Genomic DNA, 21,294 nt, shown 5'->3' with positions numbered 1-21,294 from the left:
GGAAGTAACAATAAAGATAGGAGTGACCTTTTGTCAGAGGGGTGGCAATGGAAAATGGGAAGCACTAGTGCAAATTATGTGGGCTGGACCTAATGATTGTTGCCTAATGCTTTTCAAAATGCAAGTCTGGGCAGGATGGCCTCTGGCTTCCTTCTCAATTATTTTATAAAATGACAGTATCATAGCCCCAAGCAGGAGCCTGAGTTGCAACTATCTCAGTTCATTGCCTTTAACTCCAAATTTGCCACTATGCAGCTGTCCTGCACACCACCTTCTTAGTAGTACAAGGTCCCTAAAAATGTGTGCTTCACAGAGGACCCTGGATAAAGGGCAACCACTGCAGAGTCACATGAAATTCTTTCCAGAACAGCAGAACTTCCCAAGTTTGAACCCAGCAGCAAGCCTGACTTTCTCATCAGTGTTATGCCAAACTGCCTGCTTCATGACAATTGTCAGGTTCTTCAAACTCCCCTTTCTGCTCTGTTTGCCTCAGGACTGTCTCCCTCTGGACTGAGCACTTCCCTTTTCCAAACAGTTCTAAGGGCCTCCTGAAATAGAGCAAAATGACCTTAAAATATACACTGAGTGGCCAGATTATTATGATCTCTGAACGCATAATAATCTGGCCACTCAGTGTATATCCTATATAATAAAAGGCTAATATGCAAATTGTCCCCTCAACCAGGCTGGCCGGACCCCACCCATGCACAAATTCATGCACTGGGCCTCTAATATATACACTGAGTGGCCAGATTATTATGACCACCCAATCAGTACTTCATTGGGCCACCTTTTGCCTTCAATACTGCAGCAATTCTTCTTGGCATTGACTGCAAGAGATGTTGAAAGGTGATGCGAGGAATCTGACACCATGCCTGATGAATAGCACTGTCCAGTTCTGTGAGATTTGATGGTTGTGGAACCAGCTGCCTGATGGCTCTTTTAACTTTGTCCCACAAATGCTCAATTGGATTGAGATCAGTGATTGTGGGGGCCACCTAAGCAAGGTAAAGTCTCCCTGTGGCATGGCGCATTGTCTTGTTGGAAGAAGCCATCTCCATTGGGATATGCCATCAACATGATAGGATGAACTTGATCAGCAACTATACTTAGGTATGTTGTGCTATTCAGACGTTCTTCCACATGAATTAAAGGGCCCAAATCATGCCAGGAAAACATGCCCCAACCCATAACACTGCCCCCACCAGCTTGAAGGGTTGTACTCATACATGTGGGGTGCATGCTTTCATGCTGTTTCCATGAAATTTTCACTCTGCCATCTGCATGATGCAACTGGAAATGTGATTCATCGGACCACATGACTTTTTTCCAATGCTCGACTGTCCAATCCTTGTGTTCCTGTGCAAATTGGAGATGTTTTATCTTGGTAACTGCAGACAGCAAAGGTGTTCAAACAGGCCTTCGGCTTCCATATCCCATACGATGCAGTGTACAGCTAATTTGCCTACAAATGTCAGGTGGTCATAATAATCTAGCCACTCAGTGTATAATTTCAGAGAGGAAGGGAGAGGAAGAGATAGAAACATCAATGATGTGAGAGAATTATTGATCAGCTGCCTCTTGCACACCCCCAACTTGGGATCGAGCCCACAACCTGGGCATGTGCCCTGACTGGGAATCAAACTGTAACCTCCTGGTTCATTGGTCAATGCTCAACCACTGAGCAACACTGGATGGACATAATGATCTGCTTTTTAAAAACAATTATAAGGTTCTGGTCAAGATGGTGGTGCATGTAAATGTACTCAGAAACTCTCACAACAATACTAAACAAAACAACCATCATTCAGAATCACCTGAAATCTAGCTGAACAGAAGTCCTATAACTAAGGATATAAAGAAGCCACATCGAGACTAAAAGGAGGGGCAGAGAGTCAGAACAGGCTGGTTTCATACCCTTGTGTGGCAATCGGAAGGGATATCTCGGCTGAAGAGGTTCCCCCTAAGGAGTGAAGGGTTCCAGTCCCACATCAAAACCCCCAGCCCAGGGTTTGAGTGCCAATAAGTCCCCAATAACTTCTGGCTGTGAAAAAAAAAACAGACAAAGAGATTGCGGCTGAGTGAGAGGAAGGCGCTGGAGTCCCAGGTATTCCTCTTAAAGGGCCGAGGCACAGACTTACTTGGACTTACTTCCTCTGAGCTCCAGGACTGGGGCATCATTCTGAAGGCACCAGAGACATACAGAGGGTAACTGGATTGTATGGCATCAGGGGAAGGGCTGGAGGGGGAGCTTTATCCTAGACAGAAGTGCTGGCAGAGGCCATTGTTCATTTGCTGAGTCTTCCCCAACAAAGCCAGAAGGTAGGCACTATATCTAAGTCTCCATCAACCTAACACTATTTGCCTTGCCCTAGTGATGTCCTGAGACCTTGCCCCAGCCAACATTTTGGATCCACCCAAGCCATTTCCAGTGGCTTTTCCATACAAAGGGCCTGTCTTAGCTCAAGCTTCAGACTTTCCTAAAATCCCTCAAGCAAGCAGCATCTGGCCTCTGCATGTCATGTACCCCTCACTAATTGGTCCCAGGCCTGGTACAAGCAGCAGCCAGCCTTGGTTTGGAGCTTGGCCTGGACTGGGTACCTGCAAGCCCAGCACAAGTAGCAGCCATCTGCAGATTGTTTTGTAGCTCATGCTGGGTTGCTCCAAGTAGGGAACAAGTGGCAGCTGACCTTGGCCTTCACCTCTCAAGAAGCACCAGAGGCAGTGCACCCATGGACAGCTTCAGAAAACACCAAAACACCACCCAATCATAGCCACAAGCAAGACACTTAAAGGGTGGACATGACGGGTACCAAAGCCCCACTTAAGTGAGTCCTGCTCCATGAAGTCAGCCCCTGCACAGCCAATCCTCCATTGTAGTTATAGCCAGTCCTCAAAACCATTTGACCTGGGAGAGGGGTGAATGTCTCCCATTGAGGTGCCAGCAGCAATCAAGGATAAACTACACTAGGACAATGCACACAGCATACACAGGGCACACCAGCATCACCCAGTTTGGTGTCTGGGGAGGCTGTACCACTGGGCCCTACATAAGGCCATTCTAGCAAGTTCAGGAGACATAGCAGCTCCACCTAATACATAGAAACAAACACAGGGAAGCAGTCAAAATAAGGAGACAAAGAAACAAGTCCCAATGGTTATAAGGATCTCAAGGAACTTAATGCGAATGTCAACAGCATAAAAAAAGATATGCAAACCATAAAAAGAACTAGTCAAAAATAAAGAATACTGAAATGAAGAATAAATTATAGAGAATCAGCAGTAGACTAGATGAAGCAGGGAATTAAATCAGCGATTTGGCAAATAAGGAAGCAAAAAACACCCAATCAAAACAGCAAAAAAACCCATAAAATAAATAAAATAAAATAAAATAAAATGAGGATAGTGTAAGGCAGGGGTGGGCAAACTTTTTTGACTCGAGGGCCACAATGGGTTCTTAAACTGGACCGGAGGGCCAGAACAAAAGCATGGATGGAGTGTTTGTGTGAACTAATATAAATTCAAAGTAAAGGAGCAGAGGGGAGAGCAAGAGAACTGAATAGAACAGCCGGATCCGGCCCGCGGGCTGTAGTTTGCCCACAGCTGGTGTAAGGAGTCTCTGGGAAAAATTTAAGCATATCAACATTCGCATCAGGTAGGTGCCAGAAGGAGAAGATAAAGAGCAAGAAATTGAAAACCAATTGAAAAAAATATGACATAAAACTTCCTTAACCTGATGAAGAAAATAGAAATACAAGTCCAGGAAGCACAGAGAGTTCCAAACAAGATGGACCCAAAGGGGCTCACACCAAGACACCTCATAATTAAAACCCAAAGGTTAAAGACAAAGAGGGAATCTAAAAGTAAGAGGAAAGCAGTTAGTTACCTACAAGGCAGCTCCTATAAGACTGTCAGCTAATTTCTTAGCAGAAGCTTTGCAGGCCAGAAGGGATTTAAAATATTCAAAGTGATGAAAAGCAAGGACATGCAACCAAGATGACCCAGCAAAGCTATCATTTAGAATTGAAGGTCAGATAAAGAGCTTCAGCCCCAGCTGGATAGAGCGTTAACCTGTGGACTGAAGGGTCCTGGGTTCGATTACAGTCAAGGGTACCTACCTCAGTTGCAGGCTTGATCCCAAGCCCTGGTTGGAGCACATGCGGGAGGCAAACAGTTGATGTGTCTCTCTCACATCGTTGTTTCTCTCTGTCTCTCCCCCTCCCTTCCACTCTCTCTAAAAATCACCTTGGGAAAAATATCCTTGGGTGAGGATTAACAAACAAACAAAAAAACAGCTTCACAGACAAGAAAAAACTAAAGGAGTTCATCTCCACCAAGTCAGTATTACAAAAATTATTAAAGGGTCTTTAAGAACAAGGAGAAAGCCCTGCCCTGGTGGCTCATTTGGTTGGAGTGTTGTCCTACACACCAAAAAGTTGTAGGTTCGGTTCCCAGTCAGGGCACATACCTAAATTGTGGGTTCAATCCCCCATCAGGGCATGTGCAAGAAGCAACCAATCTCTCTCTCTCTCTCTGAAAATCAATAATAATAAAAAACCCAAATACATATCCTCCAGTGAGGATTTTTTTAAAAAGAAGAGCCCTGGCTGGTTTTTCTCAGTGGTTAGAGTGTCAGCTCACAGACCCTAGGGTCGCAGGTTCAATTCCCAGTCAAGGGCACTAAAAAAAGGAAAAAAAAAGAAAAAAAAAAAGAAAAGGATCAAAAATGTGAATAGTAAGATGGCAATAAATACATCTCTATCAATAATTACTTCAAATGCAAATGAATTAAATATTCCAATCAAAAGATATACAGTGAATGAATGGATAATAAAACAAGCCCCTTACATATGCTGTCTGCAAGACCCTCACTTCAGATGGAAAGACACAGACAAACTGAAACTAAATGGATGAAAAAATACACTCTGTGGCCAGATTATTATGATCTCTGAAAGCATAATAATCTGGCCACTCAGTGTGTGTGCGTGTGTGTGTGTGTGTGTGTGTGTGTGTGTGTGTATGTGTATACATACATATATATATATATGAGGCCCGGTGCATGAATTCGTGCATGGGTGGGGTTCAGCCAGCCTGAACAGGGGGAGGGGACATGGGCAGTTGGCCGGCCTGCCTGCTGGTTGAACTCCTGGTCGAGGGGACAATTTGCATATTAGCCTTTTTATATAGGATATACACTGAGTTGCCAGATTATTATGCATTCAGAGATCATAATAATCTGGCCACTCAGTGTATATTTCATGAAAATGAAAACAAAATAAAACAAAAAAGCTGGGGAAGCAATACTGATGCCAGATAAAATAGACTTTAAAACAAAGGCTACAAGAAGTGACAAAGAAGAACCCAGCAATTCTACTTCTGGGTATTTATCCAAAGAAATCCAAAACACTATATAAAAAAAAAAAAAATACACCCATATGCTTATTGCAGCATTATTTACAACTAGGGGCCTGGTGCACGAAATTCATGCACAGGGGAGGGGAGGAGGTGTCCCTCAGCCCGGCCTGCACCCTCTCCAATCTGGGACCCCTCAGGGGATGTCCGACTGCCCTCTCACAATCCGGGACTGCTGGCTCCTAACCACTCGCCTGCCTGATTGATGCCTAACTGCTCCTCTGCCAGCCTGATCACCCCCAACTGCCCTCCCCTGCAGGCCTGGTTGCCCCCAACTGCCTTCCCCTGCAGGCCTGGTTGCCCCCAACTGCCCTCCTCTGCTGGCCTGATTGCCCCTAACCCCCTGCCGGCCTGATCTTGCCCCCAACTACCCTCTCCTGCCAGCCTGATCACACACAATTGCCATCCCCTGCTGGCCATCTTGTGGCAGCCATCTTGTGATGACGTGAGGGCGGCCATCTTGTGGTGGCCATCTTGTGATGATGTCGCGTGTGATGCCACTGAGGCTTTTATTATATAGGATAGCCAAGCTATGGAAGCAACCCAAGTGTCCATTAACAGATGAATGGATAAAGAAGTGGTGAATATATACAATGGGGTATGACTCAGCCATTAAAAAAAAAAGGAAATGAAGCTTTCTGCAACAACATGGGTGGGCTTAGAGGGTATTATATTAAGTGAAATAAATCAGACAGAGAAAGACAAATGCCAGATGATTTCACTTATATGTGAAATATAAAAAACAAAATAAATGAACAAGCAGAATAGACAGACTTACAGATATAGAGAAAAAAATTTTTTTAATATATTTTATTGATTTTTTACAGAGAGGAAGGGAGAGGGAGAAAGAGTTAGAAACATTGATGAGAGAGAAACATCAATCAGCTGCCTCCTGCACACCCCCTACTGGGGATGTGCCTGCAACCAAGGTACATGCCCTTGACCGGAATCGAACCTGGGACCCTTGAGTCTGCAGGCTGATGCTCTACTCACTAAGCCAAACCAGCTAGGGCCAGATATAGAGAAAATTTTGATGGTTGCCAGATGGGAGAGGGGTTAGCGGTTGGTTGAAAAAGGTGAAGGGATTTAGAAGTACAAATGGGCAGTTACAGAATAGTCACAGGGATACATAGTACAGCCTAGGAAATACAGACAATAATATTGTAATAACTATGTATAGTATCAGATGGGTACTAGATTTACCAGGGTGATCACTACTTTGTCAGTTGTATAAATGTCTAATCACAAGGTTGTACACCTGAAGCTAATATAATATTGTATGCCAACTGTAATTTAAAAACAAAAAACCTATTACAACCAATGATTAAATTAAAACGTAGAGTAGCTTTTCATTTGAAAGAGGACTGAGCAGAATACGGTAGAGGAGAAGGAAGAAATGATGATAGAATTTCAGTTCTGGTATTCTGAAAGTGGGGGGCACACACATTTGTTCTTGGGCTTCCTTTTCCAGCTATCTCAAATCACACTGCTTCTTACTACCCAAGTATTAGCTTTGTGTTTTTTGTGTTTAAAGAATTCCATTATCTGGGGAAGGAAGCCCCGACTGCACTGAACCCCAGTTCCGACTGCACTGAACCCCAGTTCAGGGCGAAACCCCATGGACTCAGGCTCATATAGGGGGAGTCTGGACTGTCAGGTAGAGAGAAAGGCAACCAGAGACTCGGAGACCCGGGGGAGCCCCGGCAGGCAGGGGTCTGGAGGCACGTGTGCCAGTGTGCACAAGGACTGCGGAGGTTGCCACAGGCTTTCCCTAGCAGAAGGGAGTCAGAAGCTCCTGACTGCACTGAACCCCAGTTCCAGGCGAGCCCCTGGGGACCCACGCTCTAGCAGGGGGAATCTGGACTCTTGGGCGGAGACTTGGGAGCCAGGGAAGGCAGAGGTCTGGAGGCGCGCGTGTGCAAGGGCAAGGCTGACGGGAAGCCAAGACTGTCTGCTCCGCCCTGAGACTCCACCCCATCCAAGCTGAGCACAGAGGCTTTTGCAATTTGGCAAGTCTAATCCTATAAGGCTGTCTCCAGCACCAAACCTCTCCTAGCGTAGACACAGCTGATCCTCACAGCCAACTGGCCTGGAGGTCAATTCTTCCCAGTGATACCAACAACAATAAAGACTTAACTACAACAAGGCTGTACACACAGTCCACAAAGGGGTGCACAAAGAGTGTCCACCTCAGGTTAACTGGGGAGGCCGACCCACTGGGCCATATTGGAAACCTAGCACACAAAGCGACCCTACCAACTCAGGGAAGCAGTGAAAATGCGGAGACAAACAGATCACAAATGAAAGAAATGGAGGAAAACAAATGACTGGATATAGAATTCAAAACCACGGTTATAAGGCTTTTCAAGAATATCCTAGAAAAGGCCGATAAATATAACGAGACCCTCGAAGATATGAAAAAGGACCAACTAGAAAATAAACATACACTGACTGAAATAAAAAATATTATACAGAGACCCAACAACAGACTAGAGGAACACAAGAATCAAGTCAAAGAATTGAAATACAAAGAAGCAAAAAACACTCAACCGAAAAAGCAAAAAGCAAAAAAAAATCCAAAAAGTTGAAGATAGTGTAAGAAGCCTCTGGGACAACTTCAAGCGTACCAACATCAGAATTATGGGGGTGCCAGAAGAAGAGAGAGAACAAGATACTGAAAACCTATTTGAAGAAATAATGACAGAAAACTTCCCCCACCTGGTGAAAGAAATAGACTTACAAGTCCAGGAAGCGCACAGAACCCCAAACAAAAGGAATCCAAAGAGGACCACACCAAGACACATCATAATTAAAATGCCAAGAGCAAAAGACAAAGGGAGAATATTAAAAGCAGCAAGAGAAAAACAGTTACCTACAAGGGAGCACTCATATGATTGTCAGCTGATTTCTCAACAGAAACTATGTAGGCCAGATGGGAGTGGCAAGAAATATCCAAAGTGATGAATAGCAAGAACCTACAACCAAGATTACTCTACCCAGCAAAGCTATCATTCAGAATTGAAGGGCAGATAAAGAGCTTCACAGATAAGAAAAAGCTAAAGGAGTTCATCACCGCCAAACCAGTATTATATGAAATGCTGAAAGGTATTCTTTAAGAAGAGGAAGAAGAAAAAGGTAAAGATAAAAATTATGAACAACAAATACATATCTATCAACAAGGGAACCTAAACATCAAGTGAATTAAAAATCTGAGGAACAGAATAAACTGGTGAATATAATAGAATCAGGGGCATAGAAAGGGAGTGGACTGATAATTCTCAGGGGGAAAGGGGTATGGGGGGGTGTTCAGGAAGAGACTGGACAAAAATCATACACCTATGGATGAGGACAGTGGGGGGGAGGTAAAGGCAGAAGGTGGGGTGGGAATTGGGTGGAGGGGAGCTATGGGGGGAAAAAGGAGAAACAATTGTAATAATCTGAATAAAGATTTATTTAAAATAAATAAATAAATAATTCCATTATCTAAGACCACTTACATTCAACAATTTTTTTTCTGCAATTTCTTTTACCTTTGACCACTGGATGGGCAAGTAAATACCCTATCTGTTGTATTCATTGTTGAATCCCCATTGCCTACACAGAGACTGGTACATGGATATTACCAGTGAATTATACATGAATGAATGAATGAGTAATCAGAAATAGAATAAACATGAATGAATGAGTAATCAGAACTAGAATAAACATGAATGAATGAATGAATAATCAGAACTAGAATATTCTAGTTTCAATATGTCATTAAAAAATCTGTCATTCAAATGCATATTAAGTCACATTTGCACAGTGTTCAAGACAGGTTGTCCTCATGGACTTGATTATTTTAACTACCAGCAAAAACTTATTTTTTAATTTGTAAACTAGAGGCCTGGTGCACAAAATTCATGCACTGGGGGAGGGGGATCCCTCAGCCTGGAATGCGAGAGGGCGCAGGCCAGGCCAAGGGACCCCCCGCCCCTCCGGTGCATGATCGGGGCTGGGGAGGGACATGGGAGGTTGGCCAGCCGGGGAGGGACTGCGGGAGGGCTCCAGGGCGTGTCCAGCCCATCTCGCTCAGTCCCAATCGGAGCGGACCCTAGCAGTAAGCTAACCTACCAGTCAGAGCATGTGCCCCCTGGTGGTCAGTGCACATCATAGCAACTGATCAACCAGTCGACTATCTGCCCCTTGGTGGTCAGTGCACATTATAGTGAGCGGTTGAGCAACCTTAGCATATCATTAGCATATTATGCTTTGATTGGTTGAGTGGTTGACCAGACACTTAGAATATTAGGCTTTTTATTATATAGGATGAGGATTGTTAGTGTATTTGGGAGAATACAACTAATACATATACTACATATACACAATCATAAAAAGGAAATTCTGACTATAGCCAATTTCCCCCCAGACTTATAGTTTATGGAGAGTCTCCATTAGGTAAAGTTTAGCCCATTCACATGAGTTTACCCCTTGATGTGAAGAATTTAAAGGTGTATTTGATATTTTTCTTTATTTCAGCAAGCTCCAGAAGACAAAGAGGGATTTCAGATGGCTTCAAGGAGTGACTGGTGAATGGTTTGAAGAAATTCAAAGAAAAAAGTTTTGCAATGAAACAGATGTTAGCCAAATGTTAAAACAACCCCTTACATACAGGCTAAGGAAGGTGATGGCAGAAAATGGTGAGAAAAATTTTACATCTCATTTGTGTTTTTTTTCTTATGGCACAGTATTGTAGATAATGGCTCAGTGGCTCTTGAATTTAACCCATTTATCTTTAGGACTATTTTGAAATAATATCATACAAAACTGTCATAACACACAAAATGAAAAGAATAAACTGAAAATGTACTATCATGTCTGGGGTGTCTGTTGTTAGAATCAGGCAATACGTGTAACATAGTGGTTAAGAACACAGACATTAATATTTTTTAAAGCCCTGGATTCAAATCTCCACCCTGTATATATTCTCTATTCTATCAGAATCCATGTGATTCTATTCAAGTTACTTATTCTCTATAAGCCTCAATTTTCTCATCTTTAAATGGGTATGATAATTCTTACCTCACAGGGTGGTTGTGAGAATTAAATAAAATTATATGTATAAAGTACTAGGCTGGATCACAGTAAGCACTTAGATTAGTGTGGTGATGATGCAGAAGGAGGAGACAGAGGAGAGGTGGGGAAGGATGGGATGGTGTAGAGGTGCTGCGACCCTTCTGGTACTTTGGTAACTTAAACCCTTGAGCTCCAATAAATACCTTCTCTGGACAGTCTAACTATGTAACTACCAGCATGTCACTTACCTTCACCAATCACTTTTTAAAAATCTGTAAATAAGGATAATAAAACCTTTCATAGAACTATAACGAGAATAACAAAGTGCATTAGACGTTATAAAATATGTACTATAACAATATAAAGTATCTTTCTACTGATAGTCACATTGACAACTTTTGCTTATATGTGACTAACATTAGCAACATCAGAAAACATGTAACAATAATTCTAAACTTACATATTGACAATATTTTGTAACTCCCATAATAAACAAATACATCTAAAAAGACCCACATTTCAGATATTTAGATTAACCCCATATGTACTGAAAGGGTTAAAGAGAATAAAACGGGATAAAGAAATACTTATTGTGCTTAGCAGATATCTTGCAGAAAGCTTGCAGCCTTGAGCACAGCATAGCTCAGATAACCAGACGACACCTGGCATGGGAGGAACCAAGGACAGACCAGACCCTTACGTCAGCAGAGCAGCTAAAAGCCAGCAAAAATGAATAAAAACCTATCTCTCCCTGCTCTCTTCCCTGATGCCTTTCTCGGTCTCAGCCCACCTGCACCCAGATGTTGGAATTAAAATCGCTTTTGATACATTATAGCCTCATGTTATAGGTGTGCGACCCCAGCCCAACTCTGAACCTTTCATATACTGTGGTGACTTTCTCCTTACCTTGAATTCCTCTAATATTTATAAACTCAGCATGCCCAAAAGATGGTGTACTAAATGAGCATAAAAGACTTTGTATGTGTTCATGTTGCCTTAGAATTTTTAGTACTCACATGTAAAACTATATGTTATCTATACATATACTATATTCTACATATTTATATTGCATGCATATGTACATATAAAGCATATATGTAGCAATATATAAAGAGATAGATTCTTTACTCTAAATGGCTTATTTCCTTTCCCTTTCATCTCTTTGATATGAAAGTTACATTGTACCTATCACGATGTTTTAAAATAATAAAATAAAAATTTCTGAAGGACAGGGTGGTTAAGAGCCACATGAGAACTGAATGAGGTCCCCAACACCTAACCCTAGTTATTTATTTATTTGTTTGTTTGTTTGTTTGTTTGTTTGTTTTGTTTATTTAATCCTCACCGGAGGACATTTTCCCATTGATTTTTAGAGAGAGCGGAAGAGAGCGGGAAAGACAGATATCAATGTGAGAGAAACTCATTGATTGGTTGCCTCCTGCACAAGCCCCGACCAGGGAGGAATGTGCCCTTGACTGGAATTGAACTGGGACCCTTCAGTCCGCAGGAGGACACTCTATCCACTGAGCCAAACCAGCGGGCCAGCTCACCTTGGGTTTTAGATAGCCATGGAGAAGACAGGTTGAGTAAATTCACAGGGCTGGTACAGGGAAGGTATCCACGGCACCGCGGTCCGCAGTGCACATGGATCTTCTCCACTCCGCAGAACCATCAGAGGCACAGGACTCCCCTCCGGTCCTAAGGTCTTCATGTGGAGATGCCTGCTGCACCTCCAGACTCCAGAGAGAGAGAGGAGGAGGGAAGAGAGAATAAAGCCTTAGTTCCATGAGATTCATTTACCTGGACATATTTTAATGATGCAGAATTTTTACATTTTTCTTTTAGATCCTCTGGAATTACAAACATCCAGATCTAAAAACATACCTACTCCAAGAGACCCAACACCCGTTCCCTCCCGGCTGAGCTTCAGATCCTCATTTGCTTCCCTGTTCTCATTCAGAAAACCCAGGAAGGACACTTTAAAGCTTCAGTCGCTGGGACCGAAAGGGTGAGTCAAATTCAGGTCATGTGACAGCTCATTCGTTACCTGATCCCAGAGGCCGGCAGCCTGTGTGTGTTCAGAATGTTAATGTTTGCTCCCAGAATTTAAATTTAGATACTAACGCAGGAAACAGGACTTAGCTTGCAGAGGGACAAAGTCCTTATGAAACTTGGCTCACCTGAAATCCCACTTCTAATCAGCTGCACAGTCCCAGGTAATAATTACTGACAATTTTCCCACTGCTCCAAATGCCTGGTCTATGCCTCGGTCTGGCAGATATATTCAAATCATAACGACTTCTTCCTTGGGGAGTAGGTGCGTCTGTGGTGGCAGAGAAAGATGGGACACGAAATGAGCAATAATGAGATGGCCAAAGAGACCCGGGCCAATCAGAACCGTTGCGATGCCGTTGCCCAGAATGTAAACTTCAGGTGAAGGAGGGGAAGCTTTGGGAGCAGTGGAGGCACCGCCCCAGATGGTTCCTGGTGTAGATCCATATAAATCAGGTCTACTTGACTCATATTGCTGGATTGTTTTGTGAAAAACAAGCAAGACTTTTTGCTTCTGTGCAATTGAGCTGACTGCTAAATATTTTCAGCAAGCCTTCCTGGTTGAAGAGCTTCCCACCCTCTTAAGGTGTTGGCTTGGCACGTGGTGTGTTCCGTGTGTGCGTCCAACCATTAAGAGTGCATTGCAGTGCTTCAGTAAAAGGTGTTGGAGGTCACTCTTGCAGAGAAACAATAGGCAGCCAGCAGCTGGTGGCCGGTGATGAGGCTCCTGGACTCAGGGGACAGTTCTGTCCTTTCCTCTGGGGTGGACGGAAGGCTCTTGCTCCTAGCTTTCACCAGAGGCTCTTTTGTCTTTGATGAAATAATAAAGAGCTGAACAAGATGTAGATTTATGTGACTGTCTCCACCAGAGTCACTTACAAGCAAATACTTTTCAAAGAGGTGAGTTGATTTGTTGTTGTTGTTTTGTTTTGTAAAAACTGTTTGAAACATCAGTGTTCTCTCATTTGGGAAATTAAAATGGAGGAGTATTTTTTTTGTAGCTAAAATTTCTTTTAAGAAGAAAAGAAATCATCCTAATGTGTATTGTAGCTGGGACTTGTGATGTAATCTGTGTTTTAAGTGATTTTCTTTTAAGGCAGAGTTATATATCGCTGAACAATCTAACATTAGCAAACCAGGAAAAGTTGAAAAACCTGTTAGCTCTATGGACAAGTTATTTCCAAGCTCAGATTGCAAGTTACTGGAAAAGGGGATCAAAGAAGAAAAAAGATCTATGATCTTTATTCTGGGTGGCATGTGTCTTTGTTATACACCGAACTAAAAAGAAAACTGAAACTCCTGCAAAATCCTGTTTAGCAACCATCCTTCTCATATACCAAAATGACGTGTAGCTTTCTTTTAACCAGATGAACTGAAACATGTAACACAGCGTGCAGAAATTAAACAGATTTCGTCATTTTTAAGTGTACGTGTGTGCTTAGCAGTTTTCAGAATTTATCTTTAAATATATTTTACTTTCAAAACGTAAGTGGGAATAAATATTTATTAGTTATGCTGGTGCAAATGTCATGAAAGCACTGTTTTTGCTCCTAAGAGGTTTCAGAAATAAAATGTAAAAATACGTCCTTTTTATTTTTAAATATCAGTTTGAAAAACTATTTGGATATAAATCCTGAATGTGCAGTTAAGGAAGTGTTTACCTATGGTAGGAATATCAGTTCTAAGGGGCTCTTTACCCTTAAGTAGAACTGAACTTGCTTTGGCAGTTCTGATCTTTCTAAATACAAAATCGACCTCCAAAATACGGACTCTGATTCAGGAGCTGCTCCTGGCCTCTGAGTGCAACAGAGGACCTGGCACAGGGCCCTGGGGACGTGCAATCATTCGCAGCCGGTTTTTTCTTGCTGAAGTCATCAAGGTTTGACTTTGTCACACGCATTGCTCTGGAGGACAAGTCAGCAAAGCAGTTTATAGGATTTTGCAAATCACAGGAGAACCAGCCTCTCTAGACAGAATCCAGCCTTCTGCTCAGTCCTAAAAGAGTTGCATATCAGAGAAATTTCTTTTCCTCTTTCAAGGCATGGCTTAACTGAGAAATGACACTGGATAATAGGTAACTCTCCCCAGGGGGGCGGGGGGGGTGGCGTAAATGGGGGGGGGATGGACTTCATCATTTCACCAGATATGCGTGTTCATTCTAGAAAGGCCCAGCCAATAAAAGCAATAGTATTTTGAAGCTTTGATTTCCTATTGTCAGTGCATGAGAAATCATGGGAACACAGTGACCTCAGGAATTGATAAGAAGGCAAAAAGTTCTGTCATTTCTGCTTCCAATAGCACTAGTTTCTCCTCCAAAATCCATGCACTTCCCATATTATTCCATTATTATTGTAATCCTATATGAAATGGTCATACAGTACCCTCTGTGACCGCCAACCCCAGGAAAAAAGGAAAGTATTTTCCATTCATGTTTTATTTATTGCTAGCCAATGCATTTGAGAAAAGTCTGCATGTTTTACATGTATCTTTCCCCCAGCATTTCCTTGTAAGTCGTATTTCCTCATGTCTTGCTATGGGGAACCTAGTGCCTGTGACATACAGTGCTCATCCCCCACCACAAAGTTTCCATCACTCCATTGCCCCCCAGATTCCTTCCACGGAGTTCGGCAAGTCACCCACAGTGCATGTCACGAGCTTACAAATGCATGGCTGCCAGGAGCATCTACAGCTGTTCCTTTCTTATTCCAGACCCCAGGGGGTTGCAGTGGGGCCCTCCCCACCATGAGTAGGTGGTGTATGTGCTTCCCTGTTTCATGCTCCAACATACTCCAAACAAAGTCACTCCCTCAAGAGGGCCAGGCCTTCATGTCCACACACATTTTCAGAGCTGTGCAGCCATGTGCCACCAGCCCATTATGGCGCATTTAGGGATATGGACTTTGGCCCCCTACTCTTTCCTCTGTTGTAATCCCAAGGGCTAGGCAAAGTGCAAATAAAAGAATTAGTTCATAGGCTCATGTACAATTAAGGTTAAGATCACTTCTTTCCTTCCAGGACCATCACAATGCTTGGCATATAGTAAGCACTCCCTCCTTAGCAAGTGATAACTGGTATCCTGAGTGAGAGTAAGCATGCCTACTACCCTGTTCCTTTACGATCATTTTTTCCCCCTTGAGATGCAGAGTTTTGGTGGATCCAGCCAGCCACTCCTCAGACATGCCCAAATTTCCCTGACCCATAGGTGTACACAGCTTAGGCAGTCCAGCTGCAACCTCTGTTTATATAAGCAAAAAGTTTAAGTCCTATTTTGGAAAATTTTAAAGGCAGATTCGTATTTTCCTAGATTCTGGTTGGTTATTACTTTGTTTTCTCTTTCATGCCCTGCAAATGTCCTACTGTGCTCTCTTCCCCGTCCCTAGTGGAGTGCCTGTGCTTGCGTGGAGCACAGACGTCTGAGACACCCAGACTGAAGAAGTGAGAGTAAGGAGCTCCTTCTTTGGAAGTGCTCCACACCAGGTGTGGGGTCCACAGATGAACAGCGGGTGTGGAGACAGCAGGGAGAAGCAAAACAAGCGGAGTGGTCTTGAATTTCATCCTGGGTGGCCAGCGGTTCCCAGTTGATCTGATTGATCAGTACATAATCTCATCAGCAATTTAAAATTAAAGGCAGCCCTGGCTGCTTAGAGCATCTGCCTGTTCAAGGGCATGTACCTGGGTTGCAGGTTCACTCCCCACCCCACCCCACCCAGTTGGGGGTGCATGCAGGAGGCAACCAGTCCATGTGTCTCTCTCACAATGATGTTGCTCTCTCTCCCCCTCCCTCCCGCCCTCCCTCCCTTCCACTCTCTCTGAAAAAGCAGTGAAAAAAAAATATCCTCAGGTGAGGATTAACAAAAACAAAAAAGAAATAATGACAGATAATCAGTCCCCAACCTTCAGATGCTAATTAAGAAGGTCTGAAGTGGGGCGCAGGGATGTTTATTTTTAGTTATAGTTTATTTTTAATTCTGCAGGACGTTGGGATGTTCATTCAGGTTGGGAACCACAGCAGCATAGATTCCTCCTCCCTCTGTGCTAAGGGCTGTCAGAGTTCTTGGTGTGGGGGCCAGCAGCCAAGGCGATAGTTTCTCTCTCATTTATCAAGCTTTTACCAAAGCCCTACTCTGGATCAGATACTATGTTTAGTGTTAGAGATAAAATCGTGAAAATAAGGCCAATCGCTGCCTGGGGGACTTTGTCATCTAGTAGGGAACACCAGATTACTGCATCTGGCTGGGCAGGAGGTGCACCACATCATGTTCTCCAGGAAGTGCCAATCACAGCAGAATCATCGTGGATTTGTATATTTATTATGGCAGTTTTCTGACAGTAAGGATCTTGAGGAAGGGATGCCCTTTAGAATTCACACAGGGATACCTTCTGTCCTCCCTGCAACCTGGGTGACAGCCCGGTATGCTGACGACTATGGTAGAATAGGGTGAGTGCTATGGTGGATGCATGGCATTCCTGCCATGAGGACATATAGGAGAAGCACTTAGCTCAGACTGGAGGATCCAGAGGGCTTCCTGGAAGAAGAGAGCCAATTTTTGAAGGACACAGAGGACTGAGCTAAGCAATTAAGAGTTGGGATGTTGCACCAGGCAGAAAGAATGACACAGCAAAGATCCGGACTCTGGAAAAGGCAATCATCTGGGTCACTGAAGTTCAGTGACCCCATGTAAGGTGAGACTGATAGGAGATGGGATGGGAGAGGATGGCAGAGTCCAGAACACAGGTACTCACATGTGCAGTGCTAAGGAGTTTGGACTTGATTAATGCTGTAGACAGCAGGGTGCCATAAGTCACATTTTAAAATAATACCATTCTTTTCCTTAATATATATGTTATAAATGTTTCTTTATTTTATGTATATATGCATATATAGCATATATAAATCACCCATGACTCACTGGACAAACACTAGTATTTTGGTGTATTTCATGCATGTGTGTGTGTACATATGTATGTAATTTTATACAGAGAAGTAACATAATCAGATTTTCACTTTAGAAAGATCACCTTAGCTCAGTGGTTCTCGATCAGGGGCAATTTTGCCCCCAAAAGACATTTGGCAGTGTGTGAAGAAGTTACTGTTTTACACACCTGGAGGTCGGTGCTATTGGCCTCTAGTGTGCAGGGGTCAGAGATGTTGCTAAACACCCTTCAATGCATGCGACAGACCACCACACCAAAGATAGGCCAGGAGTGCCAAGGCTGAGAACTCCAGCTGTGACTCAAAGAACAGATTTGAGGGGGCAAAATTTGAGTAGGGAGCCCAGGTAAGAGACCGCTGAGATGGTAGTGGCTTAAACAAAGGTAGTGGCAATGTGGAGGGCAAAGCTGGACAGATCTGTGCACTGTTTAAAACATGGAATCATGAGAACCTGGACATTGGATGTGGTGGCTGAGGAAGAAAGGAGAGTGAAGATTAACTCTCCCCTCTGACTCAGGGTACTAGGTGGATGATGGCGAAGAATATAGGAGGAGGAGCAGAGGAGATGGGGAGCAAAATGAACACTCTGGCTCATTCGTTCAACAAATGCTGTTGGAGGAATTCCATTCACAGCACTGGAACAAAGCAATGGTCCTTGGCTTCGCAGGCCTTCACCTCGTGAGGACAACAAAAAGGAAACAGAAACATAGACGCATGCTAAGAAGGGGAAGGTCTGTGTGCCCTGGGAGCACGTTTGGGGGAGGGTTAGGAGGGTATCTTAGACTAAGAATTGAAGTCTGGGCAGGTCTGCCAGGGAGAATAAAGTTTATAATGATTCTTCAAGGATGAGATAGTTATTTAGGCAAACAATGGTAGAAAACAGTTCCCAGCAAAGGAACAATGAGTGCATAGGTCCAGCAGTGTGGCTAACTTCCTGTGGCAGAAGGGATAAAGGAAGGTGAGAAATGAGGCTGGGAAGTATCAGGAACTAGGTAGGCGGTGTAGGGTCTTGCAGAGAAGAATTTGAACTTTCACCCGAGTGTAAATGGGAATCATTAAAATGTTAAGCAGGAAGTGGCATGTTTCAGTATATACTGATCACTCTGGAGAAATTTTCAGCTGGTGTGCCATAAGAATTTTTGGCACAGAGCAGAGATTTTCAACGGGTATGCCATAAGAACTTTTAAAACATGCAATACCTGACTATTTAGCGAGAAGTACTGACCTCTTTTCCCTTAGGTTGTCAAATTAATTAAAAAATGACAGTAGTCAATATAACAATAGCCACCTGATGTGCATGAATCAAAATCATACCTATTTTTGTCAGATCAGCAAAAAATATAATATTTTTGGGGTGTGCAGCAGAATTTTAGTTTATGTGTGTCATGAGATGAAAAGGTTGAAAATCACTTGTGTAAAGAATGGATTGGATTAGAGCAAAACCTGGAGACAGGAGAACAGTTAAGGGACTATTGCAATAGTAAAGGCAAAAGATGATAAACGAGGGAAAAGGCAGGGAGATGTAGAGATGGGGATGGTTTTGAGAGGGATTTCTGAGTTTGAATCAACAGGATCTACCCGTCCATGAAATAGGTAGGTGGGTGTGGAAGGAGACACACAGGGTCTGAACTGCCTGTGTTCACCCAGGGGGAGGTCTTCCGTGGGCAGTAATAGAGCATGCCCACCAATACTTGGGGGAAATGACCCAGGGCTTTAGTTAGGAAAGAATATTTTTTTAAAAGAATGTTCTTGAGCCCTAGCTGGTTTGGATCAGTGGATAGAGCGTCAGCCCATGGATTGAAGGGCCTGGGTTTGATTCCAGTCAAGGGCATGTACCTTGGTTGCAGGCTTGATGCCCTGGTCGGTGCACATGCAGGAGGGAATCGATCTATGTGTCTTTCTCACATCGATATTTCTCTCTCCCTCTGTCTCTTCCCCCTCCCTTACACTCTCTCTAAAAGTCAATGGAGAAATATCCACTGAATGGGGATCTCTGAATGTTATCTGCAAAGGGATAGAGACAAGAGAGAATATTTTATGGAGGAAGAGTACATTTAGTAAGTCTAGCATACAGGTACCTATAGAACAATGGGGGCTTTCTAGAGGACTCATCAGATGACAAAAAAGCCTAGTTAAGATGTTGGATTAGAAACCAAGATGGCGGCATAGGTAAACCCCTAAACTGCTGCCTCACACAACAATTTCAAAACTACAACTAAAAGACAAAACGGACATAATTCAGAACCACAGGAATGCTGGCTGAGTGGAAATTCTACAACTAGAAGGAAAGAGAAAAGCACACTGAGACTCACAGGAGCTGTGGAAGGCAGAGGTACAGAGGCATGCGCGCACGTGTGTGTGTGTGTGTGTGTGTGTGTGTGTGTGTGTGTGTGCGTGCGCGCGCGCGCGCGCGCGCGTGCGCATGCGCGTGCACAGAGAGGCCTGGCAACTGAGTACGCAGCTGTCTTTTTCAAGCAGGAGGGAGACAAAAGCTCCCAACTGCTCTGAACTCCAGTTCCAGGCAAGACTCTGGGGACCCAGACTCATACGGGGAGAAACTGGACTGTCTGGCAGTGGGCGAAACTTGAGGGCGGCTTTCTCTCAGAGGTGCTTGCAGCGATTACCACGGGACACGAAGACCCAGGAGCCTCTTAGGGCAGGGCTGAGGGGAAGCCATTGCTGTCTTCTCTGCCCTGAGATCCCGCCCCACCAAGCCATTGCTGATTGCTCCGCCCTAAGACTCTGCCCCATCCAAACTGAGCGTAGAGGATTTGCATAGGAATGACCTGGTTCTTTGAATTCTAAACTTACCTAACAAACTGCAGCTGAGTCAGTGAGACCCAGAACATCCAAAAGAAGGCCCAAGGCCCTGCAGCAGCTTGCATTGCTTCACAGCTGGGCCTCATCTGGGCACCTCCAAAACCCAAACAAAGAAGAGGAATCTGCAGATCTCTCCATAGCTCCTGCTGGGTGGCCTCAGGCAGAGGCTAAATTAGCACCTCCTTGGATATCCAAGAGCCAGTGTACCCAGGGGTCAGAGTGGGACCATCCAGATTATAACTCCTCAGTTACATGAGGGACACACTCAGGGGGCAGACTCAGTGAGGACCAAAGCCCCACTGAAGCAAGTCTTGTCTCATAAGGGTGTCTCCAGCACAGAAGTTCTCCCAGCGTGGACACAGCTGAGCCTCACAGCCAATTGGCCTGGAGGTCAATTCCTCCCAGTGATACCAACAACCATCAAGGCTTAACTACAACAAGACTGTGCACACAGCCCACAAAGGGGTGCACCAAGAGTGTCCACCTCAGGTAATTAGGGAGGCTGAGCCACTGGGCCCTATAGGACACCTAGCACACAAAGCCACTCTATCCACTCAGGGAAACAACGAAAATGCGGAGACAAAGAAACAGGTCACAAATGAAAGAAATGGAGGAAAGCAAATGACTGGATATAGAGTTCAAAACCACGGTTATAAGGTTTTTCAAGAATTTTCTAGAAAAGGCCAATAAATTTAGTGAGACCCTCAAGGATATGAAAAAAGACCAACTAGAAATTAAGCATTCACTGACTGAAATAAAGAATAATATACAGAGATCCAACAGCAGACTAGAGGATCACAAGAATCAAGTCAAAGATTTGAAATATAAAGAAGCAAAAAACACCCAACTGGAAAAGAAAATAGAAAAAGGAATCCAAAAATATGAAGATAAGTAAGGAGCCTCTGGGACAACTTCAAGCGTACCAACATCCGAATTATGAGGGTGCCAGAAGAAGAGAGAGAGCAAGATACTGAAAACCTATTTGAAGAAATAATGACAGAAAACTTCCCCCACTTGGTGAA

The 21,294-nt window shown here is 43.7% G+C and overlaps 1 protein-coding gene across 3 annotated transcripts in view; it reads left to right on the top strand.

The window, feature by feature from the left end:
• EXPH5 (exophilin 5) overlaps positions 1–21,294 on the top strand; it is an 82,823-nt gene that overhangs the window by 36,810 nt on the left and 24,719 nt on the right. For 2 of the 3 annotated variants that reach the window (XM_080643089.1, XM_080643090.1), the window contains exons 2-3: positions 9,931–10,091; positions 12,313–12,475. In XM_080643089.1, the coding sequence (XP_080499215.1) occupies positions 9,931–10,091; positions 12,313–12,475 (324 nt within the window). Of the gene's footprint in view, positions 1–9,930; positions 10,092–12,312; positions 12,476–13,179; positions 13,420–21,294 lie in introns of those variants that run through there. The other variant, XM_080643091.1, reaches the window with a different exon arrangement.

Source organism: Plecotus auritus (assembly GCF_963455305.1).
Source record: "Plecotus auritus genome assembly, chromosome: 9".
NCBI lineage: Eukaryota > Metazoa > Chordata > Mammalia > Chiroptera > Vespertilionidae > Plecotus > Plecotus auritus.
The sequence above is the reverse complement of the archived record's forward strand: the minus strand, read 5'-3'. Positions and strand labels throughout refer to the sequence as shown.